Raw genomic sequence first — 24,547 nt, forward strand, 5'->3', positions numbered from 1 at the left:
ATGTTTCTCTGTTGTTATTGTTATACTGTGATATAGTGTACAAATATGTCTATGTCTACACATAGACACTTAGTTTTTCTGTGTCTTATTCCATGTTCCCTCCATACTTTGTATGACTGCTTTGGCAACACAAATGTCTTATTTGTCATGCCAATAAAGCATTTTGAATTGAAATTGAATTGAGAAACAAACACAGACAGACACACACACACACACACAGAGAAAGAGAAACACCCACACACACACAGAAAGAGAAACACACACACAGCGCTACTTCTCAAATGCCTAGCAGATGCCCATGCTGACACTGTGTTCGCTCTTCCGTCCGTAATTCTCCGTTTGTCCTGCAGGGGACCCTCTGGAGCTCATGGTGCAGTACTTTGGGAAGTTTGGGGATAAACCATGCTGCATCACTGACCTGAAAATCTTCCTGGACCTGCTGCAACCAGACGAACATGTGCAGGTGAGACTATATTATACTAGACCAGACCAGACTAGTATAATATAGTTGAGACTATATTATATTATACTAGACCAGACCAGACCAACATGTGCAGGTGAGACTAGACGTGTAGTTTAGACTAGACCAGACCAGCATGTGCAGGTGAGACTAGACGTGTAGTTTAGACCAGACCAGACCAGCATGTGCAGGTGAGACTAGACGTGTAGGTGTGTCGGGGGTTCCATGTTCCATATGTGTTGTGCATGCGCATTACTTGAAAAGAACTAGCTCCAGTTATGTATGAACAGTGAAGGTAACGATCTCTTAAACATGTGAAAAACGTGAACTTGAAGATGTGAAAATTTAACAATATGAACTATGAATATTGAACAACTTGAAGCTACATCTATAAGTGTGAACATGCTTAACAAAATATGGGAACAAAACATGGGAACTAAACGTGCATTACGAATATAATCAGTGGGAGCCCTGTGCTTGTTTCCCTGCAACAAGAAGGTTCCATCTGGGGGTGATGGAAGACAGTGACACACCCTCAGTGTGTTTGAAATGTCCAATTTGGTCTTAGTTGCAGTAATTGCCGAAAACCCGGCCTCGCATAGATACGTGGTGGGAAATGGTAGCAACGTTTTCAGCGCTTTTACAGCTATCTCGGGATATTCTGCTTTGGTTCCCGCCAGAGAGGTTTCCTTATACACACTCTTAAGACCACCGTCATTTGCAATTTCGATCAACTGCTCTTCCTCCTGCGCTGACAAGTTAGGACTATTCAATATTGACAAATGGGTTGCGGACCCACTCATTGGTTTGCCGTGGATCTTTGGAGGATGGGAAGTAACGCTCAAACTCATTTGAATCGCGCACCAGCTGCGAGAGAAAGAGCCCTGCCTCATTCTCTCCCAAAACCCCCACTACTGTTTGGAACATATCAAATACACCCTGGTCCACTCGTCGTCCCCACAAATCAAGCTTGGCTTTAAATGCAGCGACTTTATCTGCCAGTTTAAAGACAGTCGTCATTCTCCCCTGGAGTGACAGGTTGAGGTCATTAAGCAACCCGAATATGTCACACAGGTAAGCGAGTTTTGACACCCAGTCCTCATCACTAAAATGTGCAGCTAACGGTGACTTTTTTTCTGTAAGAAATCTCTGCAGCGGCTCTCACAACTCAAACACTCTGGCCAGTGACCTGCTAAAGATACTTGTTTTTTGTTGCTCATTCTAGCAGTTTAGCTAACTTCGTGTGACACTACCGTTCGCTAAGAAGGTGAAGTGAGCTGACCTGAGGCTGCGCAGCGCTGAAGGCAATATGTAAAAGTGTTGAAGGCGGGACAGACAAACGTAAGAAAATAGACCTTGCAAAATGCAAACATGCGTGCAATCTAACAACTGCATATAGGCCTATGTCATGTAAAAACGTGACATTATTGCGAATTAAATTAAATTTAGTTTGCATGCATTTTTTTTTAAACTCATGTCGTAGGCTACGGCCCGGTTAGGAATGTCCCACGGCCCGGGACCGCTGGTTTAGACTATATTATACTAGACCAGACCAGCATGTGCATGTGAGACTAGACGTGTAGTTTAGACTATACTAGACCAGACCAACATGTGCAGGTGAGACTAGACGTGTAGTTTAGACTATACTAGACCAGACCAACATGTGCAGGTGAGACTAGACGTATAGTTTAGACTATACTAGACCAGACCAACATGTGCAGGTGAGACTAGACGTATAGTTTAGACTATACTAGACCAGACCAACATGTGCAGGTGAGACTAGACGTGTAGTTTAGACTATACTAGACCAGACCAACATGTGCAGGTGAGACTAGACGTATAGTTTAGACTATACTAGACCAGACCAACATGTGCAGGTGAGACTAGACGTGTAGTTTAGACTATACTAGACCAGACCAACATGTGCAGGTGAGACTAGACGTATAGTTTAGACTATACTAGACCAGACCAACATGTGCAGGTGAGACTAGACATGTAGTTTAGACTATACTAGACCAGACCAGACTAACATGCGCAGGTGAGACTAGACCAGAGCAGCAGAATAGTCCAGAAGTGCAGGTGAGATCAGGCAAGACCAGCAACTACAGGTCCAGATATCAGACCAGACTAGCGTATATTAATGATATTAGACATGGTAGCATGTATCAGTGAGACTAGCGTGTATTAATGATATTTGACATGGCAGCATGTATCAGTGAGACTAGACCAGACTAGCATGCATCAGAAATAGGTATAAAAGTGTCATCTTAAACAGATCATGAATGACCCCTCTCTCTCTCTCTCTCTCTCTCTCTCTCTCTCTCTCTCTCCCCCCCCCCCCCCTGTAGTTTACTAATCGTCTGATGGAGGCGGTGCCTCTGGGCTCAGGTGAGGGGGGCGGGGCTGCTGCAGGGTTCCCAGGCGACACGCGCGCTCTACAGCGCCACCTGTGTGTGACGCAGCTGAGCCGCACTCTTGGCCTGCACCACGCGCTCGACACAAACGGCAAGCTGCAGCTCATCACGCAACTCAAAGCCCACTACCAGCACGGCCTTCAGTTTGGTGAGACCGCGCACGCACGCACGCACACACACACACACACACACACAGATCAGGCCTGATAAAACTGAAATACCCATTTATATTGCAGCTTGTTTCCTAGGCGTACACAAGACTGCATAAACACGCTCTCTTACCACCTGATCTTATTGTCTGTCTGTGTCTGTCTGCCTGCCTGTCTGTCTGTCTGTCTGTCTTCAGGGAAGTCATGTTTGAAGACGGAGCTGCAGTTCTCAGATATGTACTGCCTCATGGCTGCACACGTCTACATAGACCTGTGGATGGAGACAGGTGAGGCCTCTCTCTCTCTCTCTCTCTCTCTCTCTCTCTGTCTCTCTCTCAATTCAACGTTGCTTTATTAGCATGACTGTAAGTACAGTGTTGCCAAAGCACAATTAAAACAGCATAACAATTAGAACATTGAGAGCTCTCTCTTTCTTTCTTTCTCTCTATCTATCTCTCTCTCTCTCTTTCTATCTATCTATCTATCTATCTATCTATCTATCTCTTTCTCTCTATCTCTCTCTTTTTTTCTTTCTCTTTCTCTCTCTCTTATTTTTTCTCTATCTTTCTCTCTCTCTCTCTTTCTCTTTCTCTCTCTCTCTCTCTCTCTCAAATGAATGAGCATTTCATGGTTGAGCTTTAAGACATTGGGAGAAGCTCTTATAGCATCTCCATGTGGTATAGCCATGTGTGTCTCTCTCTCTCTCTCCCACTCTCTCTCTCTCTCTCTCTCTCTCTCAAATGAATAAATGTTCTTACAGCATCTCCATGTGGTATAGGCATGTGTGTCTCTCTCTCTCTCCCACTCTCTCTCTCTCTCTCTCTCTCAAATGAATAAATGTTCTTACAGCATCTCCATGTGGTATAGGCATGTGTGTGTCTCTCTCTCTCTCTCTCACTCTCTCTCTCTCTCTCTCAAATGAATAAATGTTCTTACAGCATCTCCATGTGGTATAGGCATGTGTGTCTCTCTCTCTCTCTCTCTCTCTCAAATGAATAAATGTTCTTACAGCATCTCCATGTGGTATAGCCATGTGTGTCTCTCTCTCTCTCTCTCTCTCCCACTCTCTCTCTCTCTCTCTCTCTCTCTCTCAAATGAATAAATGTTCTTACAGCATCTCCATGTGGTATAGGCATGTGTTGTAGATGAACATGTGAGTTACCTCAAATATGACCTGTCACTGTCTGGAGTCCTACAATTGTGACTGTGTCAAGGGGTCCCAAAGAGCTGATGTTTAATATGCTCTGTGTGTGTGTGTGTGTGTGTCAGGGGACGAGACGATGCTGTGGCAGAGTGTGTGTGTCCTGGAGGAGGGCTTGACCAACAGTCCTTCCAATGCCCAGTTCAAGCTGCTTCTCCTGCTGCTCTTCTGCCGTATTGGAGCCTTTGAACCCGTGGTGGACCTCTACACAAGCCTGGACGCCAAGCACGTCCAGCACGACACGATAGGGTACGACACACACACACACACACACACACACACACACACACACACACAGAGGAACCTTTGAACCCGTGGTGGACCTCTACACCAGCCTGGACGCCAAGCACGTCCAGCACGACACGATAGGGTACGACACACACACACAGAGGAACCTTTGAACCCGTGGTGGACCTCTACACCAGCCTGGACGCCAAGCACGTCCAGCACGTCCAGCACGACACGATAGGGTACGACACACACACACACACACACACACACACACACACACACACAGAGGAGCCTTTGAACCCGTGGTGGACCTCCCTCTACACCAGCCTGGACGCCATGCACGTCCAGCACGACACACACACCAGAGCTTTTGAGCAACACAAAAACACACACACACATATTGTGTGCATCTAGGTGCAACACATACACACACACACACACACACACACACACGACACACGGTATCTGTAAATGTGTGTGTGTGTGTATATTTGTCAATGTGAGGTGTTGCCCTGTGTGTTGCAGGTACATCCTCACGCGCTATGCGGAGGCTCTGGGCCAGTTTGCTGCCGCCTCCCAGTCCTGCAACTTCTCCCTCAGGTTTTTCCACTCCAACCAGAAAGATGTGAGCCACACACACACACACACACACACACTCAAAGAATGCCTCGTGTTTACTATACGCTTGTCCCCTTTAGAGTGTTTCATATCGATTCTCTGTGTGTGTGTGTTTTTTGGCCGTCTGTGTTAGACCTCAGAGTACATCATCCAGGCGTACAAGTACGGAGCGTTTGAGAAGATTCCAGAGTTTATTGCGTTCCGGACGCGGCTGAATCACTCGCTGCACTTCGCTCAGGTGCGCACGGAGCGCATGCTGCTGGACCTCTTCCTGGAGGCAGACATGTGAGTCGCTGACCACACACACACACACACACACACGCTGGACCTCTTCCTGGAGGCAGACATGTAAGTCGCTGACCACTTCTTAAAGTAAATATGGACTGAAAACGGACAGACATGGACAGTTAGCTTGTTTACAGTTGATTCCATTGCTGCGAAGCCTGCTTCCAGGGGCAACCGTCATAGTTACCGTTCATAAGCATTGATATAGAAGGGTGATTAAACTTTTTTTTTTACCAGATCTACTTCATAGGTATCCTGTTATTCAGAATTAATAGCCACCCCACCAGCCAATCAGAAAATAGTATTTCTTTTCTCTGGGTGTTAATAGTATTTATCATGTATGCAGGGATACTCTATGCAGGGATACTCTATGCAGGGATACTCATGTGCAGAGATACTCATGTGCAGAGATACTCATGTGCAGAGATACTCATGTGCAGAGATACTCATGTGCAGGGATACTCATGTGCAGGGATACTCATGTATGCAGGGATACTCTATGCAGGGATACTCATGTATGCAGGGATACTCATGTAAACGCCATATCCTGAATATGATGAAAACAGGGATAAGCCTCATAAGCAGGATTCTGAATTCATGTAGTCCCTGCATTTAATCATATCTATAGCTGAATCCATGTAGTCCCTGCATCTAATAATTTCTATAGCTGAATCCATGTAGTCCCTGTATTTAATAACTTCTATAGCTGCATTGATTGACTTGTTGTGTCCCTGCACAGCTCCTCGTCTTTAGAGGACAGTGTGAAGGCCATGGCTCTGACTCCGGAGGACGATGACATCCCCTGGGACTGCATGAGGGACAACAGGGACCTGACGGTGCTCACAAGCTGGGATCCACCTGACCGGTAGTCACACACACACACACACACACACACACACACACACACATTTGTAATCTCTATAGGCATAGTGCTGGCTAATATCCACATTATCCAGGGCACATGGTACGGGAGACGCTGTGGCCTTTGATCGCTCTGCCATAGAGAGCATACTGACGCACTGCATCACAGTGTGGTGTGCAAGCTGCACTGTGGCGCAGAAAAAATCCCTGCAGAGGGTCATCCGCTCTGCAGAAAACATCATTGGCTGCTCTCTGCCCACACTGGACAGCACTGCCTCATGCCGTTACCTCAGCTGAGCAAAACACATAATCAAGGCCTCCTCCTGCCCATGACTCCTCCCACCCATGACCCATCCCACACAGGACCCCTCCCACCATGACTCCTCCCACCATGAATCCTCCCACACATAACTCCACCCACACATAACTCCACCCACACAAGACTCCTCCCACCCAGGACTCCTCCCACGCATGCCTCCTCCCACCCAGGCCACAGACACTTTCAGTTACTCCCCTCAGGAAGGCATTACAGGTCTATCAGAACCAGCACATCCAGATTTAGAGACAGCTTTTTCCCACAGCCATCACAACTCTAAACACTCACTTACAGAAATAGGACATGATCAGGATGCATGATTATCTTGCCTGTTTTGCACTTCATTTGCACTTTCCAGCACTGTGACTTTAAAAATAATATACAAAATCTATGAAAATCAAAATCTATTTTTATACTGCCTCTATGTGACTTGTCCTATTATGTGTGTGTGTCGGTATGGTTCTGTGTGAGAGTATGACGTGAGTGAGTGTATGAATATATTCTTCTATGCATCAGGAGTAGCACTTTAAATTTCGTTGTGGTAATGTTTTACAATGCCATAAATGAATCTGATTCTGATTGTATAATAGGCTGGTATCTTTTAAACGCACTACCTTTTAACACCAAATGTGATGCGGTTTGGGCAACTGTGTGTGTGTTTTTAGGCAGCTGACGGAGGCACATAGGAAGCAGTCTGTCGAGGAGGAAATGGTGTGGCTAAAGGTGCGCTCTCTAACGCTGCGTTTGATTGGCTGCCTGGCACTGTTGAGCCCAACCCATCCCCCACAGAACTCTGAGAAGACCAGTGAGAATGGAGTAGCCTCCAAACCCGCCACCTTGCACAAGCTTCTCCCTCAGCTGGAGACCGCCCTTCAAGAAGCAGCAGACTTCTCTCAAACGCACACGAAGGTACACAAACACACCAACACCTCTGAGGGTCACACAGTATGCTGCTATGTTACACACTAGCTTAGTATGGATGTTCTAGCCGTAGCCAGTTTTGGGTGCCTACATGATTGTGTATAGGCACAAGTAGTCGTGTGGGGGAGGGGGGGGGGGGGGGGGGGTCAGTTTCAGCCATAGACCACTACTGTGAGTGTGTGTGTGCGCGGATGTTGCAACTGTAGCCAGTGTTGTGTGCCTACATTGTTGTGTGTATTGTTGTGCTCCTGATTAATCGTTACCCTCTGTGTGTGTGTGTGTGTGTGTGTGTGTGTCAGGTGTACCCGGTGTTTGGTCCCCCCTCTACACGGTTGAGTGTGGCTCTGCAGACTGGCAGCTGCTCCTGTCAGCTCTCAGCCCTGAGACTTGTGCCCAGAGTCCTGCACATGGACAGTGCTGGCTTAGGTGAGACACACACACACACACACACTGAGTGGTTCGGTACAGTACAGTATGGTTTGGAATGGTACCTGGCTTGCGTTTTGATTGCCAACAGTAGCCTTACTTGGTAGGCAGGGTGTAGGGCGACAACAACGAATAGTATCAATTTCTGTTCAGCATGTGATTGTTCATTTCAACAGGGCGTCAAGCTTTGTTTGAGAATAGACTGCAGACGGCGAGAAGAAGGAAAGACGCACAAATCACTTGTTTGTTACACAAACTACAACAATACCGTTCGAGATGACAAATAAAGAACGGAATGGTAGCCTCCTGCTAGCCTTGCTAGGGATGCTAACTATCCTACCTAATTTGCTAACACACTTGCTAGCCTCAGGGATGCTAACTATCCTACCTAGATAGCTAACACACTTGCTCGCCTCAGTGATGCTAACTATCCTACCTAGTTAGCTAACACAATTGCAATTAAACAGCAAGTTGTGCACTGATCACAGGGTTTCTGTAAACTTTGTATACTGATTTCACAACTATTTGTGTACTATTTAACAACCATCTTTAATTACTAGACAGTTACTGAGACAATTACTTTACTAACAGAACACAGAGCTAACGTCAACACCTAGGAAACATTAGGAAACGATTTTCTGTTGCCTTATCAATGGACTGCAGTGGATCTAGCCTGGTCTAGCTCCACCTTTTAGGTACCGTACCAATATACATGGTACCCCAAGGGAAGGGTGGCCAAGAATGGTACGGGTCTGTTGTTTTGGTACCATTCTCAAATTCAGACAATGGAAACGCAAAATAATTGCGTACCGGACTGAACCGTATCGCTTGGTGGAAACCCATATACACCCTCACACGCCACACATTCGCATCAATACAAACTCATTCCACTGACACGCACTCACACACCCTCAACACAAACTCATTCAACTGACACATATACACACTCACAGACCCTCAACACAAACTCATTCAACTGACACATATACACACTCACACACCCTCAACACAAACTCATTCAACTGACACATATACACACTCACACCCTCAACACAAACTCATTCGACTGACGCATGTACACACTCACATGTCACACACACATGCTCAGCAACTTGAACATAGACAGACATGCACCCATGGTCACAGTCACTGAGTGTGTCTGTTTTTCTGCATCAGACGAGTCAGCAGAGTCCCAGTCTGAGATGGCCAGCAGCTTCAAAGCCCTACTGCAGCAGTTGCAGGGTGAGTAGCTGCATCTTACCTGTCCTCTGGTGAAACTGGTGAGCCCGAATGGCTCCAAAGCTCCTGACTGTGCTCTGTGCTCTTCTCTCCACCCGGCAGATATCTTGTCCAAATGTAAAGGGGATCTGGTCGTGATGAGTGGCGGTCAGTGCAATACTCACCCCAGCCTCATGGAGGCGCTGGTGCTCTTTGTAGAGGTGAGAACACACATCCACAGGCTCCTCTCACCTCTATCTGGGTTGGATGGTGTAACCACTTCTCATCACCTGTGTGTGTGTGTGTGACTACTTATTTCTTTGATTGTGAACTGTATGTCTAAAACATACCTCTGTTTCTCAAATTGTGTGTGTGTGTGTTTGTGTCTGTCCTCTTCTCTTTGTTTGAGTGTGTAACTGCACATCTCATCTAGGGCTGGTTGATATGGCTGAAAACTGTATCACGAAATAAGGGTTTCATATCAGTCGATATCGATAATTATTGATTTTTTAAAACCTATTTCAGATAAGGACCAGAAGGAAAAAAAAGTTCAAAATAGTTTAAACTCTTTTATTTCAAACTTAACCTTCCTCTGATTTTAATCACCTTAGTTATCAATCAAAGCAGAGAAAAGAAATGTCAACACAATCATGAACAACCATTAAATAAATGTGCACATAAGTCTAAATGAAAAGCAGCACTGGTTGAAGAAATATTGTAAACAAAGTAGCTCAATTTGCTAGTTTATCATAGTCTACTGGTTAGACTGTTCAGTTCCCCCACGTGTGTGTTAAGTTTCAAATGAATACTTTTTCTCCTTGAGACAGGCCCGTTTGACACTCTTGGAAAATACTTTTCCATTTACATTCAGGATTGAGAAGATAAAAATTTAGCAGTCAACTTTTTTAAACAAATTCGTGCAGCGTGCTAATGATGCTAACCAGATTTAATAGCAATTTAGCCAGTCGTCTTGTTTGGATTAAATGTGCACGCATCTGTTGAGAGGGAGAGGGAGAGTGCACGGGGCAAGGACTCAATGAGAGTCTGTGTTTAGGTACACCTACTTCTATCGCCTACTCTGGTAGAGTTGCACATACTGCAGTAGGTACAATGCAAGATATATTTAGCCTATTTATTTTTTTATAAAGATAGATCGATCGATCGATCGATCGATCGATCGATAGATAGATACGTTATTGATCCCCAATGGGGAAATTCAAGGACGTAAGGCGGGAGTTGTGTTTTGCTTTTAATTATTGAATGTTCTATCGAACATATTTTTTATAGATATCGATTACATGTAAATCGCGATATATATCGCTATCATTTTATCACCCAGCCCTAATCTCGCCACACCTCTCTTTTCCCACTTTTTACATATAGCTTATTTGTTTAGTACTAAACCTGGATTGCAACTGTGTATAATCTCTCTCTCTCTCTCTCTCTCTCTCTCTCTCTCTCTCTCTCTCTCTCTCTCTCTCTCTCTCTCTCTCTTACTCTTTCTCTCTCTCTTACTCTTTCTTTGTCTCTCTCAGACGGTGTGTGTGGTGTTGTGGGTGGTGACTGTGTGTGCGGGAGTTTTGCGACCCTTGAAGGTTAGCGCCCAAAAGAAGAAGAAAAAGAAAAAAGACAGCAGCACTTCTACGGTGAGAGCTTTCACACACACACACACACACACACACACACACACACACACACAGAGATACTCTTTCATACACATGATTGATGTATTGCTGTAAAGTAATTATTGTGCGTGTGTACGTGTGTGTGTGTGTGTGTGTGAGATAGCCGGTTGTGGTATGTAGTTTTCTAGAGCTGGTTGAAGGCGTACAGACGGTGATGTCACAAGCGCTAGACCACCTTAAGGAGCAGGAGACTCTAATCACCGCCCTCAAGCTCCAAGGCCTGTCGTTGGACAATGCACAGGTGTGTGTGTGTGTGGGGGGGGGGGGGGGGGACAAGGAGAGCGTACATTATTATTGGGTTAATTCATGTGTTTCTTTTGCATGCGATTCAAACACACACCTGCCTGAACACATTTGTCCACTAGATCAGGGGTCCCCAACCTTTTATGTACCATGGACCGGTTTGATTCCTATTTTTTTTCACGGACCGGGGGGGGGGGGGGGGGTTCGGGGGTTCCATGTTCCATATGTGTTGTGTATGCATAACTTGAAAAGAACTAGCTCCAGTTATGTAGGAACAGTGAAGGTAACGATCTCTTGTGAAAAACGTGAACTTGAAGAAGTGAAAATTGAACAATATGAACTATGAATATTGAACAACTTGAAGCTACATCTATAAGTGTGAACATGCTTAACAAAATATGGGAACAAAACATGGGCTATGTGCGCCGCGGTGGGCTTTGCCGCGATTATGGATACGTACCAAATGCGTCATGTGAAACGCCTGTGGGCGCATTGGAGAAAGCCATGAGCGTCCCTCTCGCACGATAAAGGTGTTGAAAACGGCCAATAAACTCCTCTAAGCAGGCAATAGATGGCATGGGCATGTCACATATTATTGTCTTTTTGATTAGGCCTACCAAGCACATATTCACGTTTAAATGAAGGTGGATAATTTAAATTGTCCTGAAAGCATCCGATATGTCGCCCTTGGATTGAAAGTCAAAACTTTGAATGCGTCTTATGAAGCATTGGAGAAAGCCATGACCGTCTCTCTCGCAAAATGAGTATAGGTATAAGTATATATGCTCTTTTGATCCCGTGAGGGAAATTTGGTCTCTGCATTTATCCCAATCCGTGAATTAGTGAAACACACTCAGCACATAGTGAGGTGAAGCACACACTACCTGCAACAACAGCGGGAAAAAGATGGGGACTAAACGTGCATTATGAATATAATCAGTGGGAGGCCTGTGCTTGTTTCCCTGCAACAAGAAGCTTCCATCTGGGGTGATAGAAGACAGTGACACCCTCAGTGTGTTTGAAATGTCCAGTCGATTGCACAATTTGGTCTTAGTTGCAGGCCGAAAACCCGGCCTCGCATAGATACGTGGTGGGAAACGTTTTCAGCGCTTTTACGGCTATCTCGGGATATTCTGCTTTGGTTTTGATCCAAAAACCCGCCAGAGAGGTTTCCTTATACACACTCTTAAGACCACCGTCATTTGCAATTTCGATCAACTGCTCTTCCTCCTGCGCTGACAAGTTAGGACTATTCGGGATATTGACATGGGTTGCGGACCCACTCATTGGTTTGCCAAAACCCCCACTACTGTTTGGAACATATCAAATACACCCCGGTCCACTCGTCGTCCCCACAAATCAAGCTTAACTTTAAATGCAGCGACTTTATCTGCCAGTTTAAAGACAGTCGTCATTCTCCCCTGGAGTGACAGGTTGAGGTCATTAAGCAACCCGAATATGTCACACAGGTAATCCTCATCACTAAAATGTGCAGCTAACGGTGACTTTTTTCTGTAAGAAATCTCTGCAGCGGCTCTCGCAACGCCAGTGACCTGCTAAAGATGCTTGTTTTTTGTTGTTCATTCTAGCAGTTTAGCTAACTTCGTGTGACACTACCGTTCGCCAAGAACTGATCAAGTGAAGTGAGCTGACCTGAGGCTGCGCAGCGCTGAAGGCAATTACTGTATGTAAAAGTGTTGAAGGCGGGACAGACAGACGTAAGAAAATAGACCTTGCATAATGCAAACATGCGTGCAATCAAACAACTGCATATAGGCCTATGCCATGTAAAAACGTGACATTATTGCATATTAAATTTAGTTTAGTTTGCATGTATTTTTTTTTTAAAACTCATGTCGTAGGCTACGGCCCGGTTAGGAATGTCCTGCGGCCCGGTACCGGGCCGCGGCCCGGTGGTTGGGAACCGCTGCACTAGATGGCAGTAGCTCCTCTGTCCAATAGAGGGTGACAATTTTTCGGTATTCCCGCGGGAGTCCTGCGATACGGGAGTCAAATTCACTGTTGGTAACGTGATAGGGACGGGATAGAGCAGAAATCAACGGGAGCGGCGGGAGGGGAACTGAGCTGGTGATTAAATTAAAAATTACGCTGCAATGCGGTGAGTGCACCCAAAGATTGCAAGGCATTTCTAGAAAAGAGAACCACTTACAACTCACAATATGTTTGTTGATTGGCTACAGCTAGCTGCAGAGTAGCCAATCAGAGCAATACAAAGCAGCTGCCCTGTTCACAAGCCAATCAATCAGCGTCAGCGACTACACCGAAAACTGAAGGTGTTTTCTATTGCCATCACTAACGTTATCTGAGATGCTAGTTTTTGTAAGGGCAGGAATAGACACACATGGTAACAAAATCAATCAAAACATGTGTAGCTTTACTCAACACATTAACACTATGGTACAATGTAATTGTCAAGTTGTATGGCTCACTGTGTTCAAAGTCGATCTTAATAACCCTCTTCACCTGCAGACAAATGGATCACACCTTGGACAATTCCGATGTAGGGGAGAGCCGGACAGTTGAAACACTTTTTAATTAAACGTAATTTACAAAGGCGATCGTACTACACTGAAAGCTATTATTTGGTCACAAGCTACCTACATCTGTCCTGTCAAATACAAATGCATTTTCAACTTTGAACAAAACCGTTAAAAATTATTACAGCAAAAGTGTGACGTGCGTAATGTTTCATTCTTCCCTCCTGGTCGGGACAGTTGAAAGAACATAAGGTGACGAATGAAACATACAGTTTAAGCCATATAAACTTCCCACAACATCAAAATCTTACTACATATCATGAATGGTACTCCCAAAAGGTGTTATTTTAGATTGTTGCAGGGTTATACGTCTTCGTGCATGTCTGTTAACAACCCATTGCCATCATCGTGAAACGTGTATGAAGCGTTTTTTGAAATATCATGCCCTGTGGATGATTCTGCCATTTTTATAGCTAGAACGGTAAGCTTTCCCATTTATATCATGTCCCTATTGTTGAAAATGTCGCTTCACTAGGTTTTTACGTGGGTTAGGCCACTGCAAATAGTACCCAAAAAGTACCCTTAACGACCCACCGGCCGTCAGTCTCCATAGGATAACATGGGAAAACTCGACCCCCCACCTGGTGGGCCCAAATATATTTTCATCTTCCTAAAATTGTTTTTCCATGTCTCACCTCCATAAATAATTGTATAAACACAGATATTCGTGCATTTACTTAAAATACATGGAGTTACAGCCTGGGACGACAGACATATGTCACTATAGCTTGTTTTGCTTTCCATGTAAACAAGCATGCGATATGAAATTCTGGGATTGTGGAGAACACTAAATGGTCTACTGAATAAGCATTAAGTCGAACCTTTAAATGAAAAACATTAATTAATAATCGAAAAAATTTAACCGCTAATGAAGTTTACTTTTGCCCATCAAAACTTGTTTATCGCCTGTAACTCGTGTTGTTGTAAAATGACATAGCAGGAAGATATTTCGCTGATTGGAGGTTAACATGCTCTATGTTTTGACCAAAGGACGTCTGTCTATCATCATTACACTCGGAGAAAAGGAATGTTTCATTCGTCCCGTGTTTCAATCGTCCCGGCTCTCCCCTAGGTCTAAACAGCAAATAACTCAAGTGGTTATATTGTATATTTGTAGAGGTTTCTTTGTTTCGAAAGTTGAGTCCGCATTTTCCTCTAGACTTAAACGTGTGCTTAATATGTGCTGAGGCTGTGTATTGGTGTTGTGTTTGGCTATGTTGTAAGATTGTGAAAAGAATAAATATCAAAAGCTTTTGGGAAATAGCTGAAAGATGAACGATAATGCACCTTTAGCCTACTGTATATAAGTATATATACTCTTTTTCAGTATATAAGTATATATACTCTATTTGGTCTCTGCATTTATCCCAATCCGTGAATTAGTGAAACACTCTCAGCACACAGTGAACACACAGTGAGGTGAAGCACACACTAATCCCGGCGCAGTGAGCTGCCTGCAACAACAGCGGCGCTCTGGGAGCAGTGAGGGGTTAGGTGCCTTGCACTTCAGCCGTGCCTACTGGTCGGGGTTCGAACCGGCAACCCCCACGGTAACAAGTCCGAAGCGCTAACCAGTAGGCCACGGCTGCCCCATATATGTATATAGTGAAGTTCGCGAGATGGAAAGAGGAAATAGCGTTTAAATGCCCATTTAAACTATAGCCTAATCGTTTTTTTACGATTTAAAATGATACTTTCTAGATTTTAACGGGCCATGTTGAAGAGCTGATGTCCGTTATTGTTTGTGCAAATATAGCCTGATTCATGCCCCTTGCATTTTGCAACTGTGAGGTCCATGGTAGGCGCCCGACGGAAATATTTCATTTTGCAAGAGATTTCCACGCTCTGGTGGTGTTCGCCCCCCAGTTTCAGAGCTATTCTAAATGCTAAAATGCACAGAGGGAGTTTCTAAACTATATAGCCTAAGGTATAAGGTAGGCCTATTACACAACATAAATTGTCACTATGCTGGCGACCCAAATGAAATCTCCTACGACCAACCTGTGGGTCACGACCCAGTCTTTGGCAACCAATGCTTTAGACAACATGGGGAACGAAACGGGAGCGGGACTGGATTCGGGAGCCTTTCGGGATTTTGCAGGACAGGATTTTTTTTGGGGAGGCAGCCACGTGATCGGGATATGACGGGTATTTGTGTGGGCTCGGGATGGGATGGGAGCTATAGTTGTTTCCCGTGTCACCCTCTATAGTCCACGTAGTAATTACTAAAGCCCAAAAGGCCCTGAACGACTAATAGTGCATCTGCTATCAGTGATCTCTTTAACACTCAGTCATGTCCTGTGTGTGTGTGTGTGTGTGTGTGTGTGTGTGTGTGTATAGGAGGATGCCGCCAGTATGAATGCTGTGTTTGGCAAGGTCCAGAGCAGCTACCTGCGTTCGCTGTCGGAGCTCAGTGAGCTGCTGAAGAAGAGGATGGACACTCTGAAGGCTCTGAAGATCTGAGCGCGCTCTACACAATGCCCTGCAGCCCCCCACCCCTCCAAAACACACAGCACTGTGTCTAGCCCAAACCCTAACCCCCCAACCCCCCTCTCCCAGACCTCCAATACGGACCTGCATACATCTAACTGTAACCATTAGGCCAGCATATGCCCCTGTCTCTCACGGTTACGCCGGCTATACAGTCACTCATACATGCTCGCTTACACACACACACACACACACACACACGTAGTCGCAGACATGGTGGGAGTGCCTTTGGCTTCCTCATTTGGTGTGATGCAGACAGACTGAAAGAACAGTCATTATATGAAATCTAATAGATTATTGAGTATGCTTAGAGCTATGCTGTAAAACTGTCCACAGAAGAAAAATGAAATACGTTTTTAATGATAAGTTGATGAATGTCCACCTGTGTTGACCTGAACACTGACAGCCCAACCACCCCCCACCCAAGGCAGGCAGCCACCCCCCCCCACCCTCCTCCACGTCGTCTGCATAGCCCTTACGCTAGACACCCAGAGCCATACGTCTGGAGGTCAGCTGAAGGTTGTCTGGCCACCTGCACTGGCCTTTGGCTCGACTCTTCTGGGCAACTCTGCTGCAGCTCAGTGGCGCCCCCTACAGGCAAAGACAAGAGCCGCAAGGAGCATGGAGACACAGAGCTTTGTGACAGAGATTTGGCTGTTGGTGCTTGTGACCACTTACACGAACAGCACAAGACACACACACACACACACACACACACACACACAGACACACACACAGACACACGCACAAATGAACACATAGTCATACACACATATTCATGTTTGTGTAAGCATTAGGACACAGAATGTAGTGGATGTGGTATGAGTAAGGCGTGTGGGGGCCACAGCTTGTGAGCTATAGTTCCAGTGTGCCCAGAGATTGCCATTTCCCTTTCTAACCTCACCATCGCCTGAGGACTCTGAACTTCACCAATGCTTCCTTACATTCAGCAGAATGAGACTTGATCCCCTTCAGAACGCCAATAGCAGTCTGTCCAGCAGCCTCCCCTCACACTCCTCAGTGGCCCGTCCAGTTCTGGGACTGGAATACCTGAGACAGCAGAGGTTGGCACACTGCAGATGCATTATGGGTAAAGATGGCTGTGTGTGTGTGTGTGTGTGTGTGTGTGTGTGTGTGTGTGTGTGTGTGTGTGTGTGTGTGTGTGTGTGTGTGTGTGTGTGTGTGTGTGTGTGTGTGTGTGAGAGAGAGAGAGAGAGATTTGAGGGGGGTGGGGTCTGGAGCTGTCTGGAGACATCATGCTCAACCTCATCCCCCACCCCACCCCATCAAGACAAAAAAACACCTCAATGCATTTCTCCACCCAGAATCACCACTCCTTCTCTCCATGTCAATGTATACCAAAAAAGGCTTCTGATGCTTGCCAACATGATAGGAACTCTCTGTAACAAGGCTTGCAGTCCACCAGCAGGGGGCGTCCGTGCGCAGGCTCCCAGAGACCCACCAGGTGTGTGTTAGCCACATAGCGTGTTAGCGCCATCTGGCACGTGGGTTGCAGCTGCCTAGAGACTCTTCAGTGGGAGCTACTTAGCCGTGTAGCGCTAGCGTCCGCTTGTCTTTCAGCAGAAGGGATGAAGGGGAGAGTCTCTGGACTCGTGTGGACAGTCGAGTCGTGTAAATCCTCCAGTCAGAACTTGTTGGGCTTTCGGGGGGGTCCGGTTGCAAGCTGAAACCAGGACACATGTGACAGTGGACTGAAGCAGCAACGGCAACAGCAGCAGAGATGACTGTAAGAGATGCTTAAATGGTCGACAATCTGTTCATCTCATTGCTTACTTGTTTCCGTTGTGATAGACAAAAAATGGACGAAGAAAACAAAAAAACACTGGAATGCCACGAGGAGTTTTTTTTTTTTTTTTTTTTTTTTTTTTAATAAAAAACTGAAAATAAGAACAAACTTGATGGGTGGAGTTATTGTGGAATGCCTGGATGGAGGTGTACTGAGATGTCTGAGGTGTCAGCTGCTGATGTTCTCAGCAGTGTTCTCAGCAGAGCCTGCTGGACAACTGAGATGTGTGTGTGTGTGTGCGGGCGGGGGGATTTCTGTGGTTTGTATGTTCCTGTTTCTGTGGGGAGTTGGGATCAGGATGATCAGGAAACAGGCCAGAGTGTGTGTGTGTGTGTGTGTTAGGAGCGCGGAGCTCCAGTTGTGTGTTTTTTGAGGCTAGTGTTCATGTATGTGCAAATGTATGAATCCACATTGCTTACATCAGATAAAACAGGAATGGCCATCTCTGTGAATCATCTCGATACATCTCCATTATGATCAGTGCCACCTCTGACAACACTATAGTGATCTATGAGTTGCTGATTCTGCATTATGTACACAAGCATCTCTACTGCCTTGGAAGAACTTTTTGTGTGTATGGGGATTTTTTGTGTGTAATGTGTGTGTATTGGAACTGCATTGTGTATATGTGAATATCTGTTGAATCTGCTGTGTGTTTGTGTGTGTGTGTGTGGTTTATGAACCCTGTGTTTTGCCCAGCTGGCAAAGAGGGAACTCAGAGGCATAACCTCAAGTACATCCCTCTGCTTCCAGTGAGTAGCTCGTGACTCGGGGAAAGTGCATCAAGTGTGTGTGTGTGTGTGTGTGTGCGCGCATGCATGCGTGTGTGTGTGTCTGTGTGTGAGAGTGTAGAGTGAGTAGTTAATGAAGTATATGTTGGTAGAGTTGTTGCAGAGGGAGGAGTGTATCAGTAACAGGTGGTGAAGAGTCTCTGTGTGGTGTTTTTTTTTTTTTTTTTAATCAAGCAGGACGAGGGGGGGGGGGGGTTAGGCTGGACCTTGTGACAGGCCAGTCGGTCTCTTGCATAAAGTCTTTCCTATCTGATGCTGCGCTGGTCTTAGACATGCGTCACCCCAAAGTGAGATCACCCGCACACCACTTCCCCACACACATTCACACCCAAACACACACTCGGCAGAGACATGCATACAAACCCATACACATCTCTGCTTTTACACACGTACACACTCCAAACCTTTGTACATAGAGTATGCACACTCTCACACACACTATGTCTCAGACACACTGTCTACAGACAGACCTGTGAGAAGCCCTCAGCAGTTGGTGTGTCATGGTTCTGTCTGCCTCAGACTCACTCACAGCGGAACACACACACACAATTTGAACACACCCATTCAACCAGTTCCTTTTTTTATTATAATTTTTCACATTGCAGGAAATATGCAGTCACCCCATGTCATAATGAAAGCATTATCAGTCCTTTATCTCACAATCTCTGAAACCGACACAGATGACCCAGTGACCGATCTAAAGGTCTCGTCGGTCAGCCGGTGGTTCTTTTTGTATGTTTTGTCTAATTTAAAGCAGATTTTTAGTCAGGCACTAGGTATCTTCATTTTTTAGTTACTGATTTTTTCTGTTTGTAAACAACAAAGCCATGAAAAGTGACTCATTCAGTTTAGAAACAGCCCTTTGCCTTTTGAGGCGTGTGTGTGTGTGTGTGTGTGTGAGACAGACAGACAAATCATTCTGCTGCTGATTCTATCAGCAAGAGCCCAGACCAGCAGGGCTCATGTTTAAAATAAAAATATAATTACTATTATATAAACATAGCACATTCGTATAATAATTACTCTTCAGCATACAATAAATAATATTAACGCCCAATAAATAGAAAGAAATCAAAACAAAACGGTGTGAACAAAAGGTCAGTCCAGGGGGTGTGGTCAGTGTCTGTGCTGCCCAGTGGTGTACGAGGGCGGGTCCATCCGCCGCTTGCAGGCCACGCCCCTGAGGGCCTTGAGTTCCTTCTGGCTGTTGGAGAGGAAGGTGTGGAAGCGGGTGAGCACGCTGCAGCCGTAGGCCTTCTGCTGGAAGCTGTTGAGAGGGGGCAGTGGAGGCTGACCCGTAGGGCCCGGCGGCTCCAGAACGCTGTTGGGCAGGAGCAGCTGCAGGAGGCCGTGCAGGTTGCTGGCCAGGTGAGGGACGCGCAGCTGCACCTGGTCCAGGTCCCGCAGCAGCTTGGAGCTCGGCGGCTGCAGGTCGGCCTGCTGCTCGGCCACGTGGCGCAGGTGGGGCGTGAACTCGTGGAGGCGCACGTGCAGGCCGCTGAGGCGCTCCGTCCAGTCCTGGCCGAACACCGTTGCCTCGGGGACGCCCTCTGACTGGGCCTGGCAGATGAACTCCACGCCCTCGCCCTGATTGGCTTTCTGTGGATGGGGGAGGAGCATATGGGTTTCAGAGGTCACAAGGTCGTTACGGAGAAATGGTTGCTGGTCTACCGACATGACGTCCGCTCTGCTGTGCCTAAGTGGTCATGAGCGTCATCAGCTTTTCCAAGTGGGCGTGTGAAACCACAAGCCCTGATAGACAGATGTGTGTGTGTGTGTGATACTTAGGAAGAGTCTTACTGATAACAGAGGATGTTACCAACACATCTACTCTATTCATATGAAGCACAACTGTGCTAAATATAGTGATTGAGGCCAGTCTACTTAAACTGACTCATAAAACACATCAACTAACCCATTTAACTAAATGAATGAGTGTGAATGCAAACAATTAGACTCCATAGGATAGATCACATGTCCTCTAAACTGTACACATAATTAAGCTGAGTTGTGGTTTCAATTAAACTAATCATACTTGCTGACATTTCGAGCAGTTTTGTGGTCTGTCTAAACTGAACTGTAAACTTAAGGTACTGTCAAAATCAAGTGTTCACATAAGCCTCAAGCAGAGCTGAGATCACTGTATGTAGTCGTAATTACTAACTGATCACATATGTCTGGAGCAGTCATGAGTGGCTGTACTATGTGTTTGCAAACTTAATCAGCCTTTGAACACACAGATTAATCATAGTCCCCAGCTTTACAAAACAGATCCATAATAATACTATAATAGCTCTTAGTTCTAGGATCTTGTTTGGTCCAGGACTAAACTTAATCCCATACTTAAGGCCCAATGTCATGAGCAGTGGTGTGTGACAGGGTGTGCTGTGTGGGTAGGTCATCTCCAATGACTGTATAGAAAGTATACAGGTGTACAGTATCTCAAAAAATTAGAGCATAATGAAAAAGTTCCATTTTTTTAATAAATAAATTCATTTCAAAAAGTTCAGAAACTTTCAGATAAAATAGATTCATGACAAAGTGAAATATGTCAAGCTTTTTTTCTGTTTTAATTTTGATTATTCTAATCTTGATTATTACACTTATAAATCCTTTATTCTAATATTTTGAGATATTGGATTTTTGTTTTCCATGAGCTGTAAACAGAAGTGTCGATCTTGGAAGAGCTCTAATCAGCTAATTAAGTCAAAATACCGGCAATGGTTTCCTGAACATTTAATCTCTCAGTCTGGGCAGGGCAATGGATTTTTCCATGATATTGTAATGTTTTAGAATAATCAGTGTGTGTTACTCACGTATGTCTCGAGGAGTTGTCCAGTCTCCCAATGCAGGACACGAGCGCTCTTCAGGCTTTTCTTGAGAGAGCTGCAGGAGGATGGGGCAAGGGGCACACCCACGACACTCGACACACACACACACACCAGGAGCGAGACCAGCAGTGACACACACACTGAAGAGAGAGAGAGGGAGAGAGACAGACACACAGACACACACACACATTACTTCACCTTTGCTCCTAATGTCAGATTCACTCATTTGTGGCGCGAGCTGCAAAGTTTGAAGTAGGTCAGTATTTCAGTGTTTAGTTTGACTTATTAAAGTTTCACCAGAATGAAAATGAATGGGTTACTGAGATGACATGATGTTGGACTCAAAACTAAATGGTTAAATTGCCTTCAAATAGACACTAAACCTAACTATTCAAACAGAACGTAAACCGAACTATTCAAACAGACTCTTACTGTACCCTGCAAGTTGACACTGCCAACACTGCCAGGGCAAAACCTCCCACGTGGTCTCTGAGCCACCCGACTTGCCGCATTGCATATGTTCTACGACTCTGCATATGTTCTACGACTCTGCATATGTTCTACGACTACCTGAGCTAAGGCAGAGAACAGACAACAAGAATAGAGAAACATAAACCCTTACCCCAGCTTCTAGAACAAAGAACCCTTACCCCAGCTTCTAGAACAGAGAACCCTTACCCCAGCTTCAAGAACAGAGAATCCTTGACCCAGCTTCAAGAATGGAGAACAATTACCCCAGCTTCTAGAACAAAGAACCCTTACCCCATCTTCAAGAACAGAGAACCCTTACCCCAGCTTCAAGAACAGATAACCCTTACTCCAGCTTCAAGGACAGATAACCCCTACCCCAGCTATGAAAGACATGCAATTTATCAATCCAGTCAAATTCAGTCCATGATGTCAGCACTAATCAAGAACACGTGAATACAAAGAACTGTTGAAACATGTTGATTTTGCTCCTTACCCAGCCTGAGCCAGGGTTCAAGAACAGAGAACACAAACCCTTCATCTGTGTGCAAGAGCAGGGAACTTTAACTGTAAACCTGGACTCAAGAACAAAGACGTTTAACTCCCAACCAGGGTTCAAGAACAAAGCACTGTACTCAGGGTTCAAGAACAAAGCACTGTACTCTAAATCAGGGTTCAAGAACAAAGCACTGTACTCAGGGTTTAAGAACAAAGCACTGTACTCTAAATCAGGGTTCAAGAACAAAGCACTGTACTCAGGGTTCAAGAACACTTCTGAACACTCATGACTCAACTCAAGAACAAGTACCTTACTGCTTTTAACATATCCTGTGCAGATCATGCCACATGTGTCACTCACAGTACACCTGCCCTCTCTGCAGATCATGCCACATGTGCCTCTGGGGTCACTGTCCCTCACAGTATATCTGCCCTCGTCAGTGGCTTTCACCATCACATAAATCACCATGCAATGCATTCTAGCAATATTCAATATTCTATTCAATATTCTAGCCATTTTTCTATTTACTCATAGAAATTGCAATCCATGCAAAGATTGAATGTGAAAAGTATACTAAATATACTAAAATAGATCTGCTGCATGAAATCATTCAAGTTTACATGAGTTTACTTTTCTTTGGTAATGACACGCTGTGTGTGTGTGTTTTGTGTGTGTGTGTGTGTTTTGTGTGTGTGTGTGTGTTTTGTGTGTGTGTGTGTGTTTTGTGTGTGTGTGTGTGTGTGTGTGTGTGTGTGTGTGTGTGTGTGTTTTGGGGAATGATGGGGTCGTGGGGACTTACAGTTTCGGTCCAGAGAAGGGGAACCCGTGGCGGGAGTGCTGCTGCCATGGCCTCTCATGCTTCAGACGCAGACGCGCTTCGGACTAGTCATGATCAGCGGCGCACAAGTTTTTAAAGACGCCCGCACGGCGTGTTTGTCATGACAGGAAGTGGCGTCACTGCCTTGTGAGGCAACCAGATTTCCCAGAATGATTTTTTTTTTTAAATCAGCATTGAGGGCTACAGAGAGCGCACATCCTCTAGTCGACAACACACACACACACACACACATATATATACATGCACACACACACACACACACACACACGCGCAAACATCTAGCCATATGAAAGGTTTCTGTGTGCACATGTGTTTGTGGATGGTGGGATGTGTAGGCTGCACACATGTATTTGAGTGTGTGTGTGTGGGGGGGGGGTTGGGTAGAGTTTAGCAAGCGTCTAGCCTATTTGCGTGTGCATTGGGTAGGAGAGAGTGGGTGGGTTTGAGTATGTCTACACAAAGGACTTTTAATTCTGTGCAGTTTGTCAAATTCTGAGGCCAGTTTAAGACCACAGGAAGTTGTCACAGAAAAACAGTTTCTTAACGGTCTCCTAATGACACACACACACACTTACACACACACTCTGATATCATAAGTGGGTGGCGTGTAATAACCTCTGACATGTCAGTCATAATGGAGAGTGCGTTGGAGACAGTGAGTTGTTATTACTGTAAATGTACAGTGTTTCTTGTGAGTGAGAAAGTAAGTGTGTGTGTGTGTGTGTGTGTGCATGTGCGTGTGTGCATGTGCATGTACATGTGCATGTGTGTGTTAAAAAGGTGTATTGGATGTGTTGCGTGTCAGTGTTTAGCATTACTGTATGGGTGCACTGTGCCTTGAGTGTGGAGTGTGTGTGTGTGTGCATGTATGTGTTGTGTGTGTGTCAGTCTGAGTGTCAGTGTTTAGCATTACTGTATGGGTGCACTGTGGCTTGTGTGTGTGTGCGCTCATGTGTGTGTTAAAAAGGTGTATTTAATGTGTTTTTAATCTCACTGAACCAGATAGGGTCATGCCTCTGACGGCCTTTTAAGTAATGACGACTGTGTGTGTGTGTGTGTATTTTAACACGTTGCAGATATCTTACTGTATGACGGTTATGCTTTTATGTTGTGTCATTAGGTTTCCTGACATTTGTAAAATAGTCCCACACATTTCCGTTGCAATCTTTTCATGTGGTTGTGTGTGTGTGTGTGGGTATGATATGGACTGGTTTATAAGACCAGAATATCTCACACT

General features: G+C 45.3%; 2 protein-coding genes across 2 annotated transcripts in view; one reads left to right on the plus strand and one right to left on the minus strand.

Annotated features, from left to right (window-relative positions):
• Nucleotides 1-17,932, plus strand: part of naa25 (N-alpha-acetyltransferase 25, NatB auxiliary subunit) — a 28,009-nt gene extending 10,077 nt beyond the window's left edge. Inside the window, exons 11-24 of the mRNA XM_076283865.1 lie at nt 351-463; nt 2,809-3,022; nt 3,221-3,310; nt 4,293-4,473; nt 4,981-5,080; nt 5,207-5,358; nt 6,098-6,223; nt 7,201-7,444; nt 7,756-7,882; nt 9,059-9,124; nt 9,224-9,321; nt 10,636-10,746; nt 10,889-11,026; nt 15,927-17,932. Coding sequence (XP_076139980.1) covers nt 351-463; nt 2,809-3,022; nt 3,221-3,310; nt 4,293-4,473; nt 4,981-5,080; nt 5,207-5,358; nt 6,098-6,223; nt 7,201-7,444; nt 7,756-7,882; nt 9,059-9,124; nt 9,224-9,321; nt 10,636-10,746; nt 10,889-11,026; nt 15,927-16,049 — 1,883 coding nt within the window. The 3' untranslated portion in view covers nt 16,050-17,932. The remainder of the gene's footprint in view (nt 1-350; nt 464-2,808; nt 3,023-3,220; nt 3,311-4,292; nt 4,474-4,980; nt 5,081-5,206; nt 5,359-6,097; nt 6,224-7,200; nt 7,445-7,755; nt 7,883-9,058; nt 9,125-9,223; nt 9,322-10,635; nt 10,747-10,888; nt 11,027-15,926) is intronic.
• Nucleotides 17,933-19,237: 1,305 nt separating this feature from the next.
• On the minus strand, nt 19,238-23,347 carry m17 (IL-6 subfamily cytokine M17). Its single transcript, XM_076283205.1, has 3 exons — nt 23,272-23,347; nt 21,491-21,645; nt 19,238-20,273 (listed from the first exon to the last, which is right to left on the minus strand). Exons 1-3 carry the CDS (start codon nt 23,327-23,329, stop codon nt 19,791-19,793), a joined length of 696 nt encoding a protein of 231 aa, XP_076139320.1. The 5' UTR covers nt 23,330-23,347; the 3' UTR covers nt 19,238-19,790.
• Between the last annotated feature and the right edge of the window lie 1,200 nt (nt 23,348-24,547).

This window comes from Alosa pseudoharengus, unplaced genomic scaffold, assembly GCF_046254945.1.
Source record: "Alosa pseudoharengus isolate Yale_2024_CS ecotype anadromous, Long Island Sound unplaced genomic scaffold, YU_APseudo_1.1 YU_APseudo_1.1_scf_14, whole genome shotgun sequence".
Classification (NCBI taxonomy): domain Eukaryota; kingdom Metazoa; phylum Chordata; class Actinopteri; order Clupeiformes; family Clupeidae; genus Alosa; species Alosa pseudoharengus.